The following is an 18,170-nucleotide window of genomic DNA, read 5'->3' on the forward strand; positions in this document are numbered from 1 at the left end:
GACACTCATGCTTTTCACCAACTTTCATGTCTGTGCCTAAAGCGCTCTAGTGCCACCAACAAATAAAAGTTGGTGGTGCATTCATGCATTTAACTATTGAACTGTATGCCCAATCTTTTCAGAAATTAGGTACAATTGGATTCGTTGAATCAAGCTGAGTGCAAAGCACCCTATAACTTCCATTTCTGCCATTTTGGATTTTTATAGCAAAATATTTTTTTCAGAACTTCACAGACAAACTTTGTTCAATCTTCACTAAAATTGGCACAGATGATTTTCAGACCAAGCCTCACAAAAGTTATCACAGTTATTTTTGATTTTCCAAAGCATTTGTCTGTCATAGCAAAAATCATCAAACATCAAAAACAGTTTTTTCGCTGTTCCTCAGACAAACCTTTTCCAATCATTACCAAAATTGACACAGATGTTTTTGAAACCAAGAATGACTCTTTGGCTTTTTGATTTGCAAAAGCATTCATCACTCAGTTCCAATCAAAATTGGCAACAAAGGTGCCAAACAGAAAAATCAAGTTATATCTCAGCCAGTCTTTGATTAACTGACATGAAACTTGCTGTGAGTGCTTACAACTATGCCCTTGACATAATGACATCATTTTTCCATCGCAACTCTAGCCTACTTGGCCACCACATTTCTGCTTGCAACTATACACTTGAAAGTCCCAAAGGAATCACAAACGGTCTTGTTTAACCTCAGTGTTTGACACCAATAAACACACGTTGGTAATTTACATTCCCATAACCGTTGTTGCTGGTGCACATTGAAGCCTCCCTTGTATCTGACTGGGCCAAATGCTTTCATACACACAAGTGTGCCTACAGGAGATTAAGAATTTAAGAAGATTAGATTAATGAACTCATGATTGTAATCTAGGGTTAATTCATTTTGCTGCACTTTAATCCAACTCTCCCCTCCCCCCATTCAGCCCCATGGCTTGAAGCCAAACTGGTCTGAGGACATATGTGCATGTGTGTGTCTGTGTGTGTGTGTGTGTGTGTTTGCATTGGTATTGTTTAACTGGTCATTAATTACTCTCAGGCAGGCACGCCACTAATCAGACCCCCCACAATTACTTCTCAATGACCCCAGCATTGCCACAAACCATTCACAGAGTGCTGGTTTAGATGACAGTAACGGTCACTGCATTGTTGCCTGCAGACTCACTGTACCACATATTTGTTCACACACAAGGCAGGTGGTCCCCTCAGTGAGGTCATCCTGTCTGAAACACGAGGAGAGGGGTCCTCAGAGGGGGTCATCCTCACGTTCAGGCCTCATCACCAAACAATGTGGAGGTTCTTATCACTTTCTATAGTTGGCTCCCGCTTCCTAAGTAGTTTATTTTTATTTATTTACCCAGGCAAGTTGACAAGTTTATTCAAGTTGGCAGAGCAGTTTACAGTAACAGCCTTGAAATGACTGACTTACAAGAACACAATATGATTATGCAATGGATAAAATAAATATGGCAATAAATTGACCACAGTCTTATGCACATTATTATTATTTTATTTTTAAATATATTTTCACATACAACCTGTTCAGGATAATTCAAGATAAGATAACAACCTGTTGAGATGTTTTGCAAACTTTTATTTTTATATATATTTCATATACAGTATGAATTTTTTCATACAAAACACATAATACAAAAACATTTATTGACTGGATCAAAGAAGACACAACAGTCCTACACTGGTCCTTCATTACTGGACATTACCAACCCTTACTTATGCTACAATACAGTGACTGAATTTGCAATACCTGTTACAGGAGGTTACAAAAAATGTTTAATCTAAATCTAAAAACATGTGCATTAAATATCAAAGCCTCGTTTCGTACAATAGGCAGCCTATCTTGGAAATAAGTCAAAGTGGAGATAATTCATTTTATTAGAGACTTGAATTATTCAATGGAGTATATTGCCACCGTGTGGCAAACATGCGTGCGCGTGTGTATGTGTGTGTGTGTGTGTGTGTGTGTATGTGTGTGTGTGTGTGTGTGTATGTGTGTGTGTGTGTGTGTGTAGGGGGGCTGTATGTCCATATTTGCTACATGTCTGTGTCTATTAACATGAGCTGAAATATCACAGTAAATGTTTTTGGCAGCGGTGTATGTATTACACCGTAACTCAACCGTGTCCACACACACAAAGAACAACTACATTTCCCGTGACTCTGAATGCTCTATACGGAAATGACGTTTACCGTCTTCCGTCGCTGTCAAGGGCATCGAAAACTTACGTTAGCCGAACTTAGCTGCAGTTGTTCACACGTGTGTTTACAGTAGATCGATTTAAGCAACCGTTTTCGGTATCGACTCCGGTGGAAATGGACGGGTTCGGTTCAGACTTCTCCGCAGGAGGATCCGGCGGTAAAATGGACACCGGCGTCATCATGGAGCAGGTGAAGGTCCAGATCGCGGTGGCTAACGCGCAGGAGCTGCTGCAGGTAAATCAACGGTGCTAAGCTAGCAAGACTAAGCTGAATCTTAGAAGGTGGAGGAGTGATGGTAACTACAGTAAAGTTTAACAGGGATGGTATGAAAAACTTTATTAATCCTGGCATAACGTTACATAGAGATTAATACCATATTAATGAAGCAGTACTTATAGAAAAATATTTTTAAAAGCTGCTAACACAATGTAACGTCCTAACCCCTGACTCTTTAACCAGATCTACCTTTAACCCAGTTTAACTCCCGAATTTCTCTGGGTATTTTCACAGCTGTCGGTTTTAAATTCAGCGTAATAACCGGTAACATTTTCATTCATGTTTCAGAGAATGACTGACAAATGCTTCAAGAAGTGCATAGGTAAACCTGGAAGCACGCTGGACAACTCCGAGCAGGTATGTGTTGAATCATAAAAGATGAGCAAGTGTGTTGGCAGAAGCTGAAAAAACAGATCTGCAACAGTTTTTCTTTGTGGACAAGGTGTAGAAGTCCTTTTTTCCAATCAAAATGGACTGGTTCCAGTCTCTCAGACATGAGGATTTGCTGATTTCTTTAATAACAAATTTAATATCTTTGGGGCTTAAAGTATCAGTCAGGCTCACAAACAATTTGAATATGTCAGCCAAGTTCTGTGAAATTGTAATGGGCAGATTAACCATCAGGATATTTTCTAGATGAATTAATTGATTGGGAAAATAATTAGCACATTATCCTAATCGTTGAAAAAGATCCCACACTATTGAACAATTTGAGGATGAATCCTTAAACGTTTTAACCTCAATGCTCCTCTTCTCACAGAAATGTATTGCCATGTGTATGGATCGGTATATGGATGCCTGGAACACCGTGTCCCGAACATACAACTCCAGATTACAGAGGGAAAGGGCCCGCATGTGAACATCCCCCTCTCCACCCTTCCCTTCCTCAGACCGCTGCTCACAGTGAGGAGGAGCACAGTGAGCCACTGGTGGTCACGAGCTGGGCACAGGTGTGTGTCGTGGAAGCGGCAGCACACCATCAACTACTGTCATCATACCTCACAGACAGGCCAAGGAGTAGCCTGTGGACTCTAGCCATAACAATGTCTCTGTGGACGTTTTCATTTTGCTCTGAGTAACCAAGTTTGATTAATTATGTTTTTGTGTTATAAATAATGAATTTTCTGGTTAACAAGTCAACCCGCATTGTTAAAAGCTGCAATGTGGACAGATAAATCCAAATGTCTGAATTGCCATTCGGAGTGAATGTGAAAGTGTTTGTCTGCACATGTCAGCCCTGTCTGTGCAGGCTGTTCCCCACCTCTTGCACATTACATGCTGGGATATACTAGCTCCCCTGTGCTCCTGAATAGGATAAGCAGTATAGAAAATAAATGTGACGTTGCAATGTGGCAGTCATAAATAAGCCAGCTGCAGCACCATGGCCTTTGTTTCTTGGCATATTTATAACAGCTTCAGTAGAAACACTTTATTCAGCCTGGCATCTTCCTGCCATCAAACTAAGGTTGAATGTTTCTTGTTTTCAATAGCCTGTATAATTAGGACACATGATACTGATTATTGTTAACAGGACTTGGATCTCTAAGTCACTACAATTTAGACTCCTTAAAACGCTGTCCGCAGTGTGCCCACATCTTTCAATGTGATTCTGCTCAGAGAGAGAGAGAGTCGATATTTGTGCCAAGAGAATAAAGAGCACAACAGGAGCCCTTAAGGGGCGACACAGGCTTTCCTTAACATGCTGTTACTCTAAAAGACCTACTTAAAATCACCAGAAAGAATTGAGGAGCAACTTGGTGTTTTCACAACCGTGAACCTGACATTCACAAACCTCTAAACAGTCCGATATCAAAGTACGCCTGGAGAACAAAAGTGTTTTGTCTGACCTGTTTTCTAGTTGTCACTCTATATGCCGCCCTCCACAGTAGTGGGCTTGTTTCAGCAGGGTCTGCTTAGCTGTAAAGGGGGCACTGAACCTTTCTCAGTTATGTGTGCACGGTTTGTCAGATGTCTGGGAACCAGAATCCCTTTTTCTTTCCTTTCTTTCCTGCTGAGTTTTTGTAGGAGAGAGAACCAGAAAAGCATGTGAACATTATTTGCAGTCTGATTGGAGTTGTGAACATGAGCAAATGGAATGATTTTCATGACAATAAAGCTTGTCAATCAGGTTCTTCTCTTAGGCACCCTTCTTGATGAGAAACATATCTATCAGTGAAACATCGCTACGAGTTTATCAAACTCAAGTCAAAAGGTGAATTCCCTTAAAGCTGATTCCAACACCACTTTCTCATAGAACTATTTTCTTCCCCCGAAAAACCCACCATCCAGTAGCAGTTATTACATCAGATCTTTGTCTTAGAAAAGACACAAAAAGGAGAGGAAATTTACCCATAAATGAACCACATGTATTATGAACCCCGCACAAAATGAAAAAAACAAAACAAACATAACACCATGTACAGTAAGTTTACCAGTCAGGAAAATAAATAACTGAAATAAATACTTTGGATCGTGCATATTTCTAGCATTTTGTCTGCAAGCCACAGTTCAGGATTCTCCCTATTTCTTCAGTACGTGATTGCACAGTATGACAAACAGCACCCATGACCAACAGATCACGTAGGTCAATACTGTGGTATGTGAGTATGTGTGAGTGTGTGTGTGGCTTCTAACATGACTTACGTCCTTGTACAGTACAATTTTCTGGAGAAATGTATGTGTATGTGATGTATCAAGAAAATCCACTATGTCAGCTGCTTTTCTGCCTCTTCAGAAAGGCAGATATGTAGATATCCATTTCCTGACAGATGTCACTCGAGTGTAGACCCCTGGAAAACCTGTTCGTCCACAGCCATGTCCCCAGCTGGTCACTCCTGCAATAAACCACTGGCCAGAGAGCTGACGACAAGTGAGCGGCCCTCCTGAGTCTCCCTGGATGATGGAGAAGGAAGGAGAGAAGGGAGAAAGATCAACAGTGGCATTATTATTTTGTCAGAAATGAAAATGACTGCAATGCTCTCAGGTAACCAGTTTATACAGGGGAATAAAACAATTGATTAAGGGGGAAGAGAGAGAGAGCAAGACAGACACAGCAGGTACTAAGAGAATGTCACTTGGATCGCTGCTGAGATGCCAGGTGCTTTGACCGAGACAGGAATGCATGCGGTTTTCCTTACATAAGAAGATTACAGAGAGGGAGTGGGTGAGAAGGGGGGGCTCTGTATTTTTTAAGAGAGAGTAAAGTCTACTCTCTCCCATCAGATAAGCATCTCTCACAGAAGTGCTACAATGTTCCTGAGCAAGCAACACTTAGTTTTTCTCCATCATGTCTCCACCATAATTATAACATCTGACAAGCACTTTCATACCACATTTTATTCATGTGCTTAAAAGTGCTTTACAGAGTAAAAGGCAACACTTATGTTTCTCTGACCTGGTTAACCATCCACTGTAAAAACATTTATCCGGGCCATGGCCCTGTTTCCCAGAGCCTCTCAGCACTAGTGTAATCTTGGTCCACAATCTTACTGTTCGGAGAACGCCAAGACTGTACCAGCCAGATGTCCGGTTCATTTCCTGGATGAGTGAAGGATATTTATGCCACAAAGTATAATGTACAGGGTCTTACCAAACAGGTGTCCCTGCCTCCCTCCATGTAACCAGCACACATCATGTTAGGAGTCAGCACGTTTCCATAAGAGTGCTGGCAGTCTGCCTGGTCAATGATGCGGACTGCTGCTTTCTGCAGCAGGTTGGTCAATGAACCTGGTGAAAAGAATAATAATTATTTTTGTGTGTTATTCATTTTCACAGAGTTTCGCAAGTCTGTTTTCCTGAGTCTTTAGAGTCGTAACAATGTGGGCGCTTTTCGTCCTCAATTCCACGAGGACAATGGTTTCCAGTCATCCAGTTTGTTTACAACACTATGCAGTTGTACGATGCTTTCTGGATGACTATGTCTCATGCAAGTGTTGCCTTCTCTCACCTCCCTCCCTCATGGATCCCCAGCCTGTGATGTAACACTCTGCATTCTTCAGGAAGTGGTGCACCGCTGAGGGGAGACAGACTGACTGGATGGTGTAGGACATGGGGGCCGGGACTGCCAACTCCAACAGAGCCACGTCATGGTCCATGTTGGTGCCATTGAAAGCTGGGTGAATGATGACCCTCTGGATGGGGATGACCATGGCTCCCATCCCAGAACGCAGCACGGATCCCAGGCTCACAGCCCAGTTAGAGGGGCTCGGGTCACTGTTGTTATAAATGTTATAAATGTAACTTGAAACTTCTGGGGCTGTGATTTTTTGTAGCGCTAAAGCATGTAGTTTCAGTAAGTTGCTGTAGGATGATACTAGCCAAATACACAGTACCTTTTGAAGCAGTGCGCTGCTGTCAGTAACCATTTGCTATGAATGAGTGTGGCGCCACAGCGGTGAAGTCTCTGGTACTGTAGACTACCGATCCAAGGCCACTCCCCTCTTCGAGCTGTCACTCCACCTATGATCCTATGTGAGCCCAGCGCAGGACGCACACCACAGTCTGAAACATAAACACACTTCAGAAAGTGTTTCCTTTTATTCACGTGTAGGTTACTCTATGTATTTGATATAAACATACCGCAGTTTGTCTCGTCTGCCTGGTTGGGGCAGTCAGGGACTCCATCACACTCTGGGTTTACCTTGCTGATGCAGGAGGTGGTGCTGCACTGGAAGTTTCCACTGCAGTTCAAGACTGGAAGACATGATGGGAAAAAGGTAGCTTGGATATTTGGATAAACACAAATCGTTTGAGTTCCACATTTGTGATATTTTATTTATAATTAACTTCATTCCATTACTCTAAGAAGAAGTTGCTTTCAGTGTGACATTACCAGGTGGTGTTGGTGCAGATGACATGTCCATGGCTAAGGTCGCCTGTACTGGTGGATTATTAAAGTTCAGTCCTGTGACAGTAACTGGCACTGTGGGAACATACTGGGAATAATCCTGGACCAAGCTGGGATTTGTGTGGCTGAGAATCCAGTTGCGGAGCCTGGTGACGCGGGAATAAACCCCAGGTCTGTTGATCATGGCACAGCCCACACCCCAGCTCACCACCCCAGCCAGGAAGAACCTCCCAGGGGCCCCCTCACACACCAGAGGGCCCCCAGAGTCTCCCTGTAGGGAAAAACACAAGACCCCTGATTTTCTGATGCAAAAGCAGATAACACAGCATGTCCCATACAAAGTGTCAAAGTGAAGTGAGCGGTCGAGGACAGGTCCTCACTCGGGAAGTATGTCATGCTTTGTCCTTGTCATAGTACCAACACACATCATCATGTTATACTGAGATTTTATAACAAAAACAACCTACAGGCCTCCATTTTTAGGGTGGGACCAATGTTAACATACAGTTTGGCCCTACTTATAGTTCCAAGACAGAAAAGAAAGACCAGATCATCAGTGTATGTATACAAACTCTGCCCCAAGACAAGGAAGTAATGTAAGAAAATGTAAGTTGATAGCTCATGCCATTGTAGTTACCTTATGTGAAGTGTTTTCATATGGCTTCAGAAACAGCACTGACCTGACACGAGTCCACCTTGCCCTGCAGGAATCCGGCACACATCATGTTTTGAGTAACAGCACCTCTGTACAAGGACGACTTGTTGCACAGCTTGGAGTCGATGATTTTCACCACCGCCTTCTGCAGCGTAGGAGGCACCTCAGCTAAACGCATAGCACAGTATAGCACAGCTGAATTACTCATTACTCACACTCATTCATTTTTCTGCACACAGTCCTGCCCATTATTTCATTATAAGGACAAGATACAATGGCTTTCAAGAATATAAAGATATGCTGTAAATCTGGAACAACTACAGTGCATTGAGCTGGCTGATAAAATAATGCAATAATAATATGATAATGATATAAGACCAGATCATATGGGGTTTAGGGTGTCATAATGCTGTTAAATGTTACCTTTTTTCTGATTTTAAAGGTTGTATTATAGTCAATACAGTTTCTGATGCAGCCAAGGGGAAACTGCGTCCACATTAGTAATGATCTTATGCTCAGAATTATCTTACGGAAATATATTGTCTGAAGGCTTCAACAGTCACCCCCAAAATATCAACATATCATTGATGCCATGGCATTGATGATAACTCTTTCTGTATGACTCACATATGTCACTTCATTCATTTTCACTCCAAATTGATTGATCTGATGTTGAGGTTTACTCACTGTTAAACTGGTTCAATGAGCCCCACCCCGACACCACGCAGCGCTGGCCCGGAGCAAAGACGTGAGACGGGGAGGGCAAGCAGACAGGCTGGATGTAAGAGCTGAAGGTGAGAGGGGTCTCCAGCTCCAGCACTGTTACATCATTGTCAGTGTTCATGGTGTTGTAGTCTGGAGACACAACCAGTGACTTGATATTAATCAGCTTGGACTCCGACTCCTCACCGCTCACCTGACTGGCCCCTACCAGGGCGGTCCATTCTCTGGGGTCATTGTCCCTTAGAACAGAAAAAAACAAAAAACAGATGATATTACTTTTAAAATACTTTTTGATTGCTGCTGTTATGCCACTGCTTCGGAGATTTATAAATAACTCCTCACCGACTTGCTGCCTACCTCTCAAAGCAGTGTGCTGCACTGACCAGCCAGCGTTCATTGACGATGGAGGCTCCACAGGTGTGGCGTCCATGGAGCCTAAGACTGACCTGCCACGGCAGCTCCCCCTGCCGAGCATCCTCACCTCCCACCACCCGACTCCCCATGGCAGGACGTGTACCGCAGGCTGAGGGGGAAAGTGCAGTCAATTACCTCAAATATGAGCAGTCAGTATATATACAGTACACAGTTTGTACTTTTATACCAAAAACAACCGAAAAAGAATTTGAGAAAATGAACAATAAGGCTTAAAAGGACAGTGGTTAAATGGTCCAATTTGTAGTTTCAAGAGTCATTCACCACAACGAGCTTCATCGGATCCATCTGCACAGTCGGGGATGAAGTCACACTCTGGATTTAATTTGGTGACACACTCTCCATTGTCACAAGTGAACGTGTTGCCAGGACACCTGGCTGAAGAACCCAGACGATTGGAAAACGGATTAGATGGAGGTTGGAGGAGTGAATCAAAGAAATAAAAAAGAAATTAGAACAATTTTTAACGAGAAAACCCCAGACTGATGATTAGTTGATCTCACTTAAGGTAATTTTCCAAAATAAAAACCTCTATCTCCAAATTAGGTGATTTTGATTTTTTCAGAAAAATCAAGGGGGAGGATTTGTACACAGTTAATCAATCATTTAACACAGATTACACTAATATGAAAAACAATTCTACTATTCTAAGCGGGTGTAAACACATACAGATTTACGGGTACCATTCAATCTGGGTTAACTCACCTATCATCTCATCTCCAACAGCATAAAATGACTTCCCACTGGCACCTAGGAAGGAAAGGAAAGCAAAACATTAGATCCTGTGAAGTCTGTGGAGGTCACAGACAGTCAACTGATGACAGTGTAGTTTTTACTACCCAGTAAGATGATAGTGCTGATCTGTCCAAATTCTGGCACCTCTAGCGGTTTCCCGTGCATTACTGAGCTGAGCCCTGCTCTCAGCAAGTCCTGGACAAAACTGTCTGAGTACTGCTGCACCTTGGAGACCACGAAGACCAGTCTGAACGTCACCATCACATCACCATTAATGTTACTGGGAAGGAAGAGGAAAAACACAGTGTTGTTTGCTTAATCTCCTAGACTCATTTTCCCTTAGAATAAATGATCTGCCTTAGTTTAGCTCTCACTTACCCATAGGCAACAATACTACAACCAATGTAGTGATGTGATATTGATGAGGCAATGAAGACATTTTTAATCTGTAAGAAAGTGAAAATCCTTTTAAATCCTTTTTTTTCCCCTTCAGAGGAAATATTGACCTTTCATCAGTTACAGTCAAGACTAACCTTGGACTTTAAAACAGAGGACAGTACTATGGAGAAGCCAGAGTTCTCATCCTGCAAAACAGGATCATACTTCAGACCCCTCAGCTCCACCGTCTCCATGAAATAGTGCTGCTCTTGCACCAGGTATGCTGGTAACAACAAAGGAGACATGGTTAACACTTATTAAGTATTACAAATGAAAAGTATAGTCTGTGATTGTGGGGTAAATCGGACAGCACTGTTTGTGGACGCACCAATGAGCAGGCCTACAAAGACTCCGATAACTAGGAAGAAGAGGAGCAAGGCTATGACAGTGCTCCTGTAGCAGGCAGGGGAAGAAGACCACGGCCCTCCTCCTCCTCCTCCTCCTCCTCCATCCTTCTTCACCTCCATGTTGGATTCACAGCACCAACCTCACAGCTCACATTCCAGTGTCTCCAGTGTCATCGTGCACGACACACAAAATGATCCAGGCCTGATAAGAATACAGTGAAAACAGCTGCACTGTGTATGTCCTGAAAAGACATAATACTATAATATAAAAGTAGAATGACATGTCATTAATGGAGGTATAGGTAACACAGTCATGCAGTACGCTTGGCTGGACACTGATCGAAATCAATTTCATAATGAGGATAAACATTTTCTCATGATATTAGTATATAGAATATGAAATATGCAAAATCACATTTATGCAAAATGTAGCATAGAAACATGAACAGACTTGTGAGAAACTAACAACATTTTTACATCATCTCTTAATATAAATAAATAAAAACTGTACTGAGTAAAACAGAACTTCTGCCCACCCCTTGTGATATGTAGTAGGTTATATCTATACTTAAATAAGTGATCCACAGACATGACTTTTGTCACTCACACAAACAATATTCTACATTAACGGGTATGGTGTTCCTGAAAGAGATCCCACTTATTTGTGAAATGATCAAAACAATGACATTGTAACCAACTGTGGAGACACGTGGCTTAAAAGCAAATCCAGTTGTGAGCATCACATCAATAGAAAAAGAAAAACTAACCACACGCATCTGGGAAAAGGGTTATAGGCTACTGAAAAAAAGACATTAATCAGTAATTCTGTTCGGGAGCTGGCTGAAGTCTGCGGATAGAAGACCAGGGTGGCCTTGTTAAAAAACATTGCAATCATGTGGAGAAAGATCACAACAAAGAAAAGACAAATAAAGAAAACTTTCCTTAACTTTTACAGATAACAAGATTTAAATGAATCAACGCCTGCGGTGAAGATATTCACTGCACCAGCCAATTACGCACAGTGACCGTAGGTGCTCCGCGTTGTGGGACATTTAACAATACAGGCTTTATGTTCTGAAGCAAACTCACTCACCTCGTTCTTTCCTCTCTCATTCCTCTGAACACTGACATTCACGATACCCCGCAGTCCTCAGTGCATGACCGGCTACACAGCTACATGGATGGAAGAAGACAAGGGACAGGACCGAGGGACCCGCTATTTGTTCCACCTGCCAAAGGGGCGTGCCGTGTCCGTCCCGCAGGTAACTAGCCTGTTCAGTTTACTTTACGAAGTTGACTCGGCTTCTCAAAAATCCCCGACCGACCCTCCTCCCATCGGTCTTAATCCCTTTAGTTACACACCAATGTGTACAGGCATTTCCACTGTCACCTCAGAGATAGCCAGGTAAATAACACAGAGGCAGCACTCCTCTTTACGCAACGCACGTCACAGAAAAGTAATGCCAGAAAAAAAAAACTGGGCATAAAAAAATCCACATGCTCTGCTGTGGAGCTCGGTACAGATTCTAGCTGCTGCCTGTCTGTGCCCCATTGACACAGTGACTGAGCATCAGAGGAGGAGCGAAGCCTCCTGGATTTCTTCCTTTTGGCTGCAAGTCAAATATACACTATACAACTATGTTGGATACTCACATATCTTAGTGATATTAAGAGAAATCTGGAGCCCAGCTCAGGATGTATTGTTCCTCAGAGAAATACTCTGAGGAGTAATTAGCCTCTGATTTAAAATAACAAATTTTATATTGTATTTTAACAAAAGTACATTTGTAAAAGCCTACAGATTCCATCCTGCCACCCACCCTAAAGAAACAATCCTAACAAAGTTTACTCTTCATTATTCCTTCACCCTGCTTGAAAACACTTTCAACTTAGAGCAGTTAATACCACAAATGCCTCTTTGTATGTGTGCAGAAAGGCTTGAATGGCTTATCTTCTCTCTCACACACACACACACTCCCTTTATTCCTCTAAACGTGTTTAAAGATCAAGAGCTACTACAATTGTAATAAATTCAGAATCCCCCCCCTTTCACACTGAATCTTGTTTTAAGAAATGGAAGGAGAGGGGCCCATTTACTTTAAGGGCAAATACTAAACTCATTTCAACAACTTCAAGTCAAGAATTTAAATATTCCAGCTGAGGATCATTATATCTAAAGTCAGGCATTATCTTTTCAGCTTTTTATAAGATGTGAGGACAAAAAGTTGAAAAAAAAAAAAGAGATAATTTCAAGGTTTCATAGGGCACCGGAACATGATTTCAACAATAAAGCTTCAGAAAGTTAAAACTGACAGGAACTGGAAATGAATAGTTATTTTTAATAAATGGGAAGAAACATGCCTGTCTGGCCATGAATTAACCAAGAGTCCATATTGGATGGTTTGACTGGTTAAAACCGATATTTCAGAACTCCTGCCGTAATTTCTTAACATAGAAACTCTGTACAGTGTAACTGTACAGTGTAACTGTACAGTGGGCAGATAGCTGGGCTGTTTGACTCAACACTGGAGCTCATTTATGCAGAACATGTGCAATGTTCAAGGTTCTCTAAATCACATAAAAAACACAACAGTACTTTCTTATTCTGCCATCTCAGTTCTTCATCCAGACATCCTAAATGTACAAGAACAAGGGAAAACAAATGTACAAGACCAAACATACATTTTCATTTTATTTTTTTTTTTATCAAAAACAACAAAAAGTAAAAAGTTTACTTATTCTGGATAAAAGGAAAACAGTACTGTTAACACTTCCCAAACGTGTGGGCTCTTTACAACTCAAATCTTTGAAAATTTGCCCACCACAGACAGAAACAAAAGTGAAGTGCTTATAAATGTCCTTTTGCTGATCAACTTATTATTTTTAACAACAGAAAATTGCCTTGTTGGTATTCATTATTACTGTGATGATTAAAACAAATTAAAACAACAAAAACATCAAAATATGCAAGTGTGTGGATGGTTGTGTGTGTGTGTGTGCATCTGCAACTCATCAGGCAACAGACTGTGTGTGTGTTAGCCGTCCTGTTGCTGTATGAACGGGTTTGGTATGGCCTCCATGCCGTCCTGAGGACAGATTAGCACCACAGAGGTTCCTCTGCAGACCACCAGCCCCAGCTGCCTGGTATCTTCCGTCAGCTTCAGCTGGTCATCTGGATCTGGATACACAAGGGTTACAGACACACAAGAATTTAAGTTTAAAAGTGTCACATTATTTAAATCAGTCAGTTCTTGTTGAAATTGAAACTGAAATGCAGAGACAAACACATGTCCAATTATGCCACTTGTGCAAGCTGATTCAAAACTGGGCTTCACAGGAAAACCATCTGATATCTAATTCTGTATGAGTCACTATACTGTATGTGCCTCTCCCTTTTTCAGCCTTATTGAACAACGTATGTGGTGTGGCTGTTTGTGCGTATGATTATTTAACGTTCGAGGAACACTATGGACTCCCAAGTTGAATCTGGTACCAAAGTGTTGTCTTACATATCAGCAAACGTACTGCACATACTATACCTCATAGGAGGTGACGTAAAAATCCAATTTCCTACAAAATCTGGTGTAAATATGAGGATTATCGGCCATAGTCAATACAGTTGAAAAAACCGCAGATGTTTAATTTAGCTGAACCTAACCCAGGAGCATTTGTTGTATGTTATGCTTTTAATTAACCACCCATGTTAACCACTTGTGCCATCAAGGGGACCATTACTGAGACGGAGGCTCATTCACATTTTATAATTTAATTTGATCAATTTCAGTCAGCAACATTTTTCCAAATTCGACATTGCTTCGTGAACATAAGCCCTTTATTTGGGCCAGTGGACGACGAGAATTTAAGATTTCCTTGTCCACGAGCAGGCAACATTCATTACCAGTCATGAAAGTGCCATTGTCCTCTACATACATGGGAAACAGATCATGTATCAATGTCCTCTTTTGACTGGGAGACTAAACACAGCAATGGAACAGAACTGCCATATTCAGCACAGACATCATCACCGGTGGTGTTGCTACAATATTTTCACAGTTGTGTCAAAGTCCGATTCGACTTTCACAGAGTGTTTCCCCTGGTCCTGCCCTCGGCGGCTGGGTCCAGGGCATAATTTAGGTTAATGATAAGATATGGTTCGGCACTGCAGAGATGACTTGTTTGGGTAAAGCTTAAAACTGAATTCAGGTTAAGGGAAACACAAATGAAAGGTAACATATTTTGACAAAACAACAGGTTACACATGTCGGTAGAGTTGTGTACTGTGTGCGGTTCTTTTTTTTCTGCCAGTCATCCAGCCAAGTTATGACATCCATCCACACAGTTTCTTTTCAATGTTTCTTTGTCCCAGCCAGCCATCTACTTTATATCCACTTACCACGCATATACTCGATTGTGCCGTCGAGCACCAGGTTCAGCAGAGGATCAAACCCTTTCAGGACACCGCTGGCTGAAGGGGAAACACACATTGTAAACTTGCATTAGTCAAGATTAAACAAAGCTCATACGTGTACTGATGGCTTCTCTTTCTACTGGCTAGTTTGGTTAGCATTAGCCCACTAGCTGGATTAATGCACCTACCCTCTCGTCCTCCTTGAAACTTCACGCGAATCGGCTTGTCGATGTATTTTGACAAGTCGAAGATGCTCTCCTTTTTCTTCTTTTCTTTATCCTAAACAGTGCAAGAGGACATTGTTGTGAGTCACATGCGTGCTAAGCGCACACAAACACTAACTTAGCCTGAGGTTAGCTCTGCTTGGCTAGTGAAGTTAGCAAATGCACCAGAAACGACATATATAATATATGGAGGAGCAGTTTTACGTCTCATGTCATGTTCGCCAAAACAATTACTGGCTAAGAATATACCCGACAACGTTTACGGTCGCACAGGTGAAAATGTGTTTGAATGAAAAAGAAAACCATACGAACTCACCGCCATGTTAGCTGTGTGACACGGAAGTTAAACTTTGACCTCAGAAATGTTCCACCAATCAAATCGTTGAGCGCCTGTCGCTGACGTCATTGGTTTGTTGACTCTATTATTAATTTACTCAGAAAGAAAATGAGAAAGTTTAATGATGAAAAACTAGTGTTACATTATAAGTCCTTGGCCTGTTTATGTTATAATTAGCACCTGTTTTCAAACTGACCTCCTTTCCCTTGTTGCCTACAGCCAACAGTCAGTCAGGGGGAAAGTCTATTAATACCACCAGCTGGTGTGTTGTAAACCAGAAGGAGGACGAGGCACTTCGTAGAGTATGGCTGGTGTGGTTGTTTGTTGTGACATGGCCCACAGAGCTGACGCTGAGCTGCAACCTCAGAGACTGACAGTTCTCTCTGAGCGGATAAACAGACTGGAGGAGGATGAGTCCGCTTTACATGTGAAATACTCTGAGCCTGATATCCCTGATGCTACTCTACGGGTAGAAGGTGAGAGTTTTTATGTCAGCCGCCAATGTCTGGCCCACCAGAGTCCCTACTTCAGGGCCCTGTTCTTCGGGTGTGGTGTAGAGAGCAGCAAAAGGAAAATTGAAATTAAAGGTTTGAGTCTGCGGCACTTCAGAGTCTTGATGGATCACAGCAGGACATCCAGACTGGCTTTGGACAGAGAAAATGTTCTGGGGATCCTTGAGACTGCAGACTTTCTCCAGCTTGAGCGAGCCAGGCTGCTGTGCTGCAAGTTCCTGGAGCGTGAGCTGCACCTCAGTAACTGTTTGGGAATGATGGCTTATGCCTGGCAGCTGGGCTGCACTCAGCTCTACATCGCGGCACGACAGGTGGTGCTCACACACTTTTCTGCTGTCGTTGCTGAAGAAGACTTCCTGTCCCTATCTAAGGATACCATAGCAAATCTTCTTGCCAGTGATGACCTGACCATCCATAAAGATGATCTGGCCCTGGAAGCCATCCTACGCTGGGTGTCTTTTGACCCTAAACGAGAAGAACACTTTCTGGAGCTCATTGAGCTGGTGAGGCCTGAGTCTCTCTCTTTACCGTTCATCACTCAACTTTTGACCAGAATGAAAAGCTCTGACCCTAGAGCCAAGCTCATCTGCATGCTGAATGAACATTTCCCAGCATCTTGGTCAATGGGCAAGTCAATGAGGAGGACCAGGGCCAGAGAAACCCTCTTTGTCCTGGGCGGACCTCATGATCAGGAGCAACAGCCACTGTACCAATTTCACCCGCTCAGTGGTAGATGGCAGAGCTGTGCACCTCTGCAGAGGAAGAACCTCACACAGTACTCAGTAGCTGCAGTAGGTAATGTTTGGGTAATGAGAATGATGATGTTCATGATGATGGAGATGAGTGTAGTAATGAAACTGATGATGAGTGAGAGGCTTAATGTGTATTTACATGGTTTCATCAGTCAGTTTTCACATTAAAAGGCAAATGACCTAATGAAACATACTCAACATTCAAATTGTCATCTATTTTTCACACTATATTTTGTTTATTTTCTCATTATGTAGGTGACAATGTGGTTGTGACAGGCGGTTACTTCCGGGACGTGCTGTGGTTCAGTGTGGACTGGGTCAGGGTATATGAATGTGGGAACCAGCGCTGGGTGGATGCACCAGCCCTGCAGAAGTCCAGGCACAGCCACTGCTCCATAGGGCTGGACTCAGTACTGTATGTCCTGGGTGGTAGTATGGATGAAGGGGTTGTGGATGATGTAGAAAGGCTGGTCCTGGGGTCAGAGGAGGGTTGGGAGGAGGTGGAACCCATGGTTAGGGCTGTGGAGAGGGCAGCCACTGCTGCTCTGGCATCGTGTATCTACGTGGCGTGTGGCCTGGATGAAAACGGGGAGGTGTATAGTGGAATTCAGAGGTATGTGGTGAAGGAGGATCAGTGGGATGTGGTCTCCTATTCTCCATTTCCACGGTGAGTGAATTTCCAGGAAAGTAATGACTTCTCAGCTCTTCTGTCACTTTAACATTGTTAAAATTACATTTCTTTATTATTCTATTGTTTCAAAATAAAGAGTTTAATTAGCAGGATAATTGGTTGTGAAAAAAAAGCATCATCTTTTTTAACTTATTCCTAGGTATGACCTGGTTGCCACTGAGCTCAATGGTGCCCTCTACCTGTTTGGAGGCCAAACCTTGCGTTTTGACGTGGAGACCGACGAGTGGACTGTGCTGGAGGAGGAATCTCTGGACAGGAAGTTCTTCTGTGGCTGCACCACAGTCAGCGGGCAGATATACCTGGTCAGTGAGAGGAAGAGTAACAAAACATTCCCAAACATGGTGCTGATGGACCCTTACATAGACACTTGCATTGAGGTAGACGATGCCATACCCTGCCCTGTTCCCCTCAGAGGGTGTGTCAGCATGAGAATGGTCATGTGATGGTGTGTGATGTGACTGAATGAAATGATTTTGATTTGCACTGCGTCACAGTATGTGTGGTCATGTATACTAGACATGTCATTCTTGCCTTGAAGAGAACACAAATAACACGAACA

The 18,170-nt window shown here is 42.5% G+C and overlaps 4 protein-coding genes across 6 annotated transcripts; 2 read left to right on the forward strand and 2 right to left on the reverse strand.

Annotated features, from left to right (window-relative positions):
- Positions 1 to 2,226: 2,226 nt before the first annotated feature.
- Positions 2,227 to 4,640, forward strand: timm13 (translocase of inner mitochondrial membrane 13 homolog (yeast)). The gene is made up of 3 exons (XM_056379326.1): positions 2,227 to 2,469; positions 2,800 to 2,868; positions 3,272 to 4,640. Exons 1-3 carry the CDS (start codon positions 2,350 to 2,352, stop codon positions 3,368 to 3,370), a joined length of 288 nt encoding a protein of 95 aa, XP_056235301.1. The 5' UTR covers positions 2,227 to 2,349; the 3' UTR covers positions 3,371 to 4,640.
- A 141-nt stretch (positions 4,641 to 4,781) lies between these two features.
- On the reverse strand, positions 4,782 to 12,335 carry tmprss9 (transmembrane serine protease 9). Of its 3 annotated transcripts, none has more exons than XM_056379323.1 (16): positions 11,781 to 12,335; positions 10,669 to 10,889; positions 10,436 to 10,563; positions 10,281 to 10,348; positions 10,007 to 10,182; positions 9,873 to 9,917; positions 9,432 to 9,545; positions 9,093 to 9,258; positions 8,700 to 8,974; positions 8,038 to 8,180; positions 7,343 to 7,628; positions 7,090 to 7,203; positions 6,843 to 7,011; positions 6,458 to 6,723; positions 6,101 to 6,237; positions 4,782 to 5,403 (listed from the first exon to the last, which is right to left on the reverse strand). In XM_056379323.1, the coding sequence occupies exons 2-16, from the start codon at positions 10,805 to 10,807 to the stop codon at positions 5,242 to 5,244; spliced, it is 2,388 nt and encodes a 795-aa protein (XP_056235298.1). In that variant the 5' UTR covers positions 10,808 to 10,889; positions 11,781 to 12,335; the 3' UTR covers positions 4,782 to 5,241. The 3 variants fall into 3 exon arrangements, with proteins under 3 accessions (XP_056235298.1, XP_056235297.1, XP_056235299.1); XM_056379322.1 differs by having other exon boundaries at positions 10,669 to 10,929; positions 11,781 to 12,334; XM_056379324.1 differs by lacking the exon at positions 11,781 to 12,335 and having other exon boundaries at positions 10,669 to 11,213.
- A 1,017-nt stretch (positions 12,336 to 13,352) lies between these two features.
- Positions 13,353 to 15,768, reverse strand: lsm7 (LSM7 homolog, U6 small nuclear RNA and mRNA degradation associated). The gene is made up of 4 exons (XM_056378802.1): positions 15,636 to 15,768; positions 15,284 to 15,374; positions 15,081 to 15,152; positions 13,353 to 13,865 (listed from the first exon to the last, which is right to left on the reverse strand). The coding sequence occupies exons 1-4, from the start codon at positions 15,639 to 15,641 to the stop codon at positions 13,723 to 13,725; spliced, it is 312 nt and encodes a 103-aa protein (XP_056234777.1). The 5' UTR covers positions 15,642 to 15,768; the 3' UTR covers positions 13,353 to 13,722.
- Positions 15,768 to 18,122, forward strand: LOC130171030 (kelch-like protein 23). Its single transcript, XM_056378798.1, has 3 exons — positions 15,768 to 16,963; positions 17,176 to 17,587; positions 17,751 to 18,122. Exons 1-3 carry the CDS (start codon positions 15,961 to 15,963, stop codon positions 18,052 to 18,054), a joined length of 1,719 nt encoding a protein of 572 aa, XP_056234773.1. The 5' UTR covers positions 15,768 to 15,960; the 3' UTR covers positions 18,055 to 18,122.
- The last annotated feature ends 48 nt before the right edge of the window (positions 18,123 to 18,170 follow it).

This window comes from Seriola aureovittata, chromosome 6 (assembly GCF_021018895.1).
Source record: "Seriola aureovittata isolate HTS-2021-v1 ecotype China chromosome 6, ASM2101889v1, whole genome shotgun sequence".
Classification (NCBI taxonomy): Eukaryota; Metazoa; Chordata; class Actinopteri; order Carangiformes; family Carangidae; genus Seriola; species Seriola aureovittata.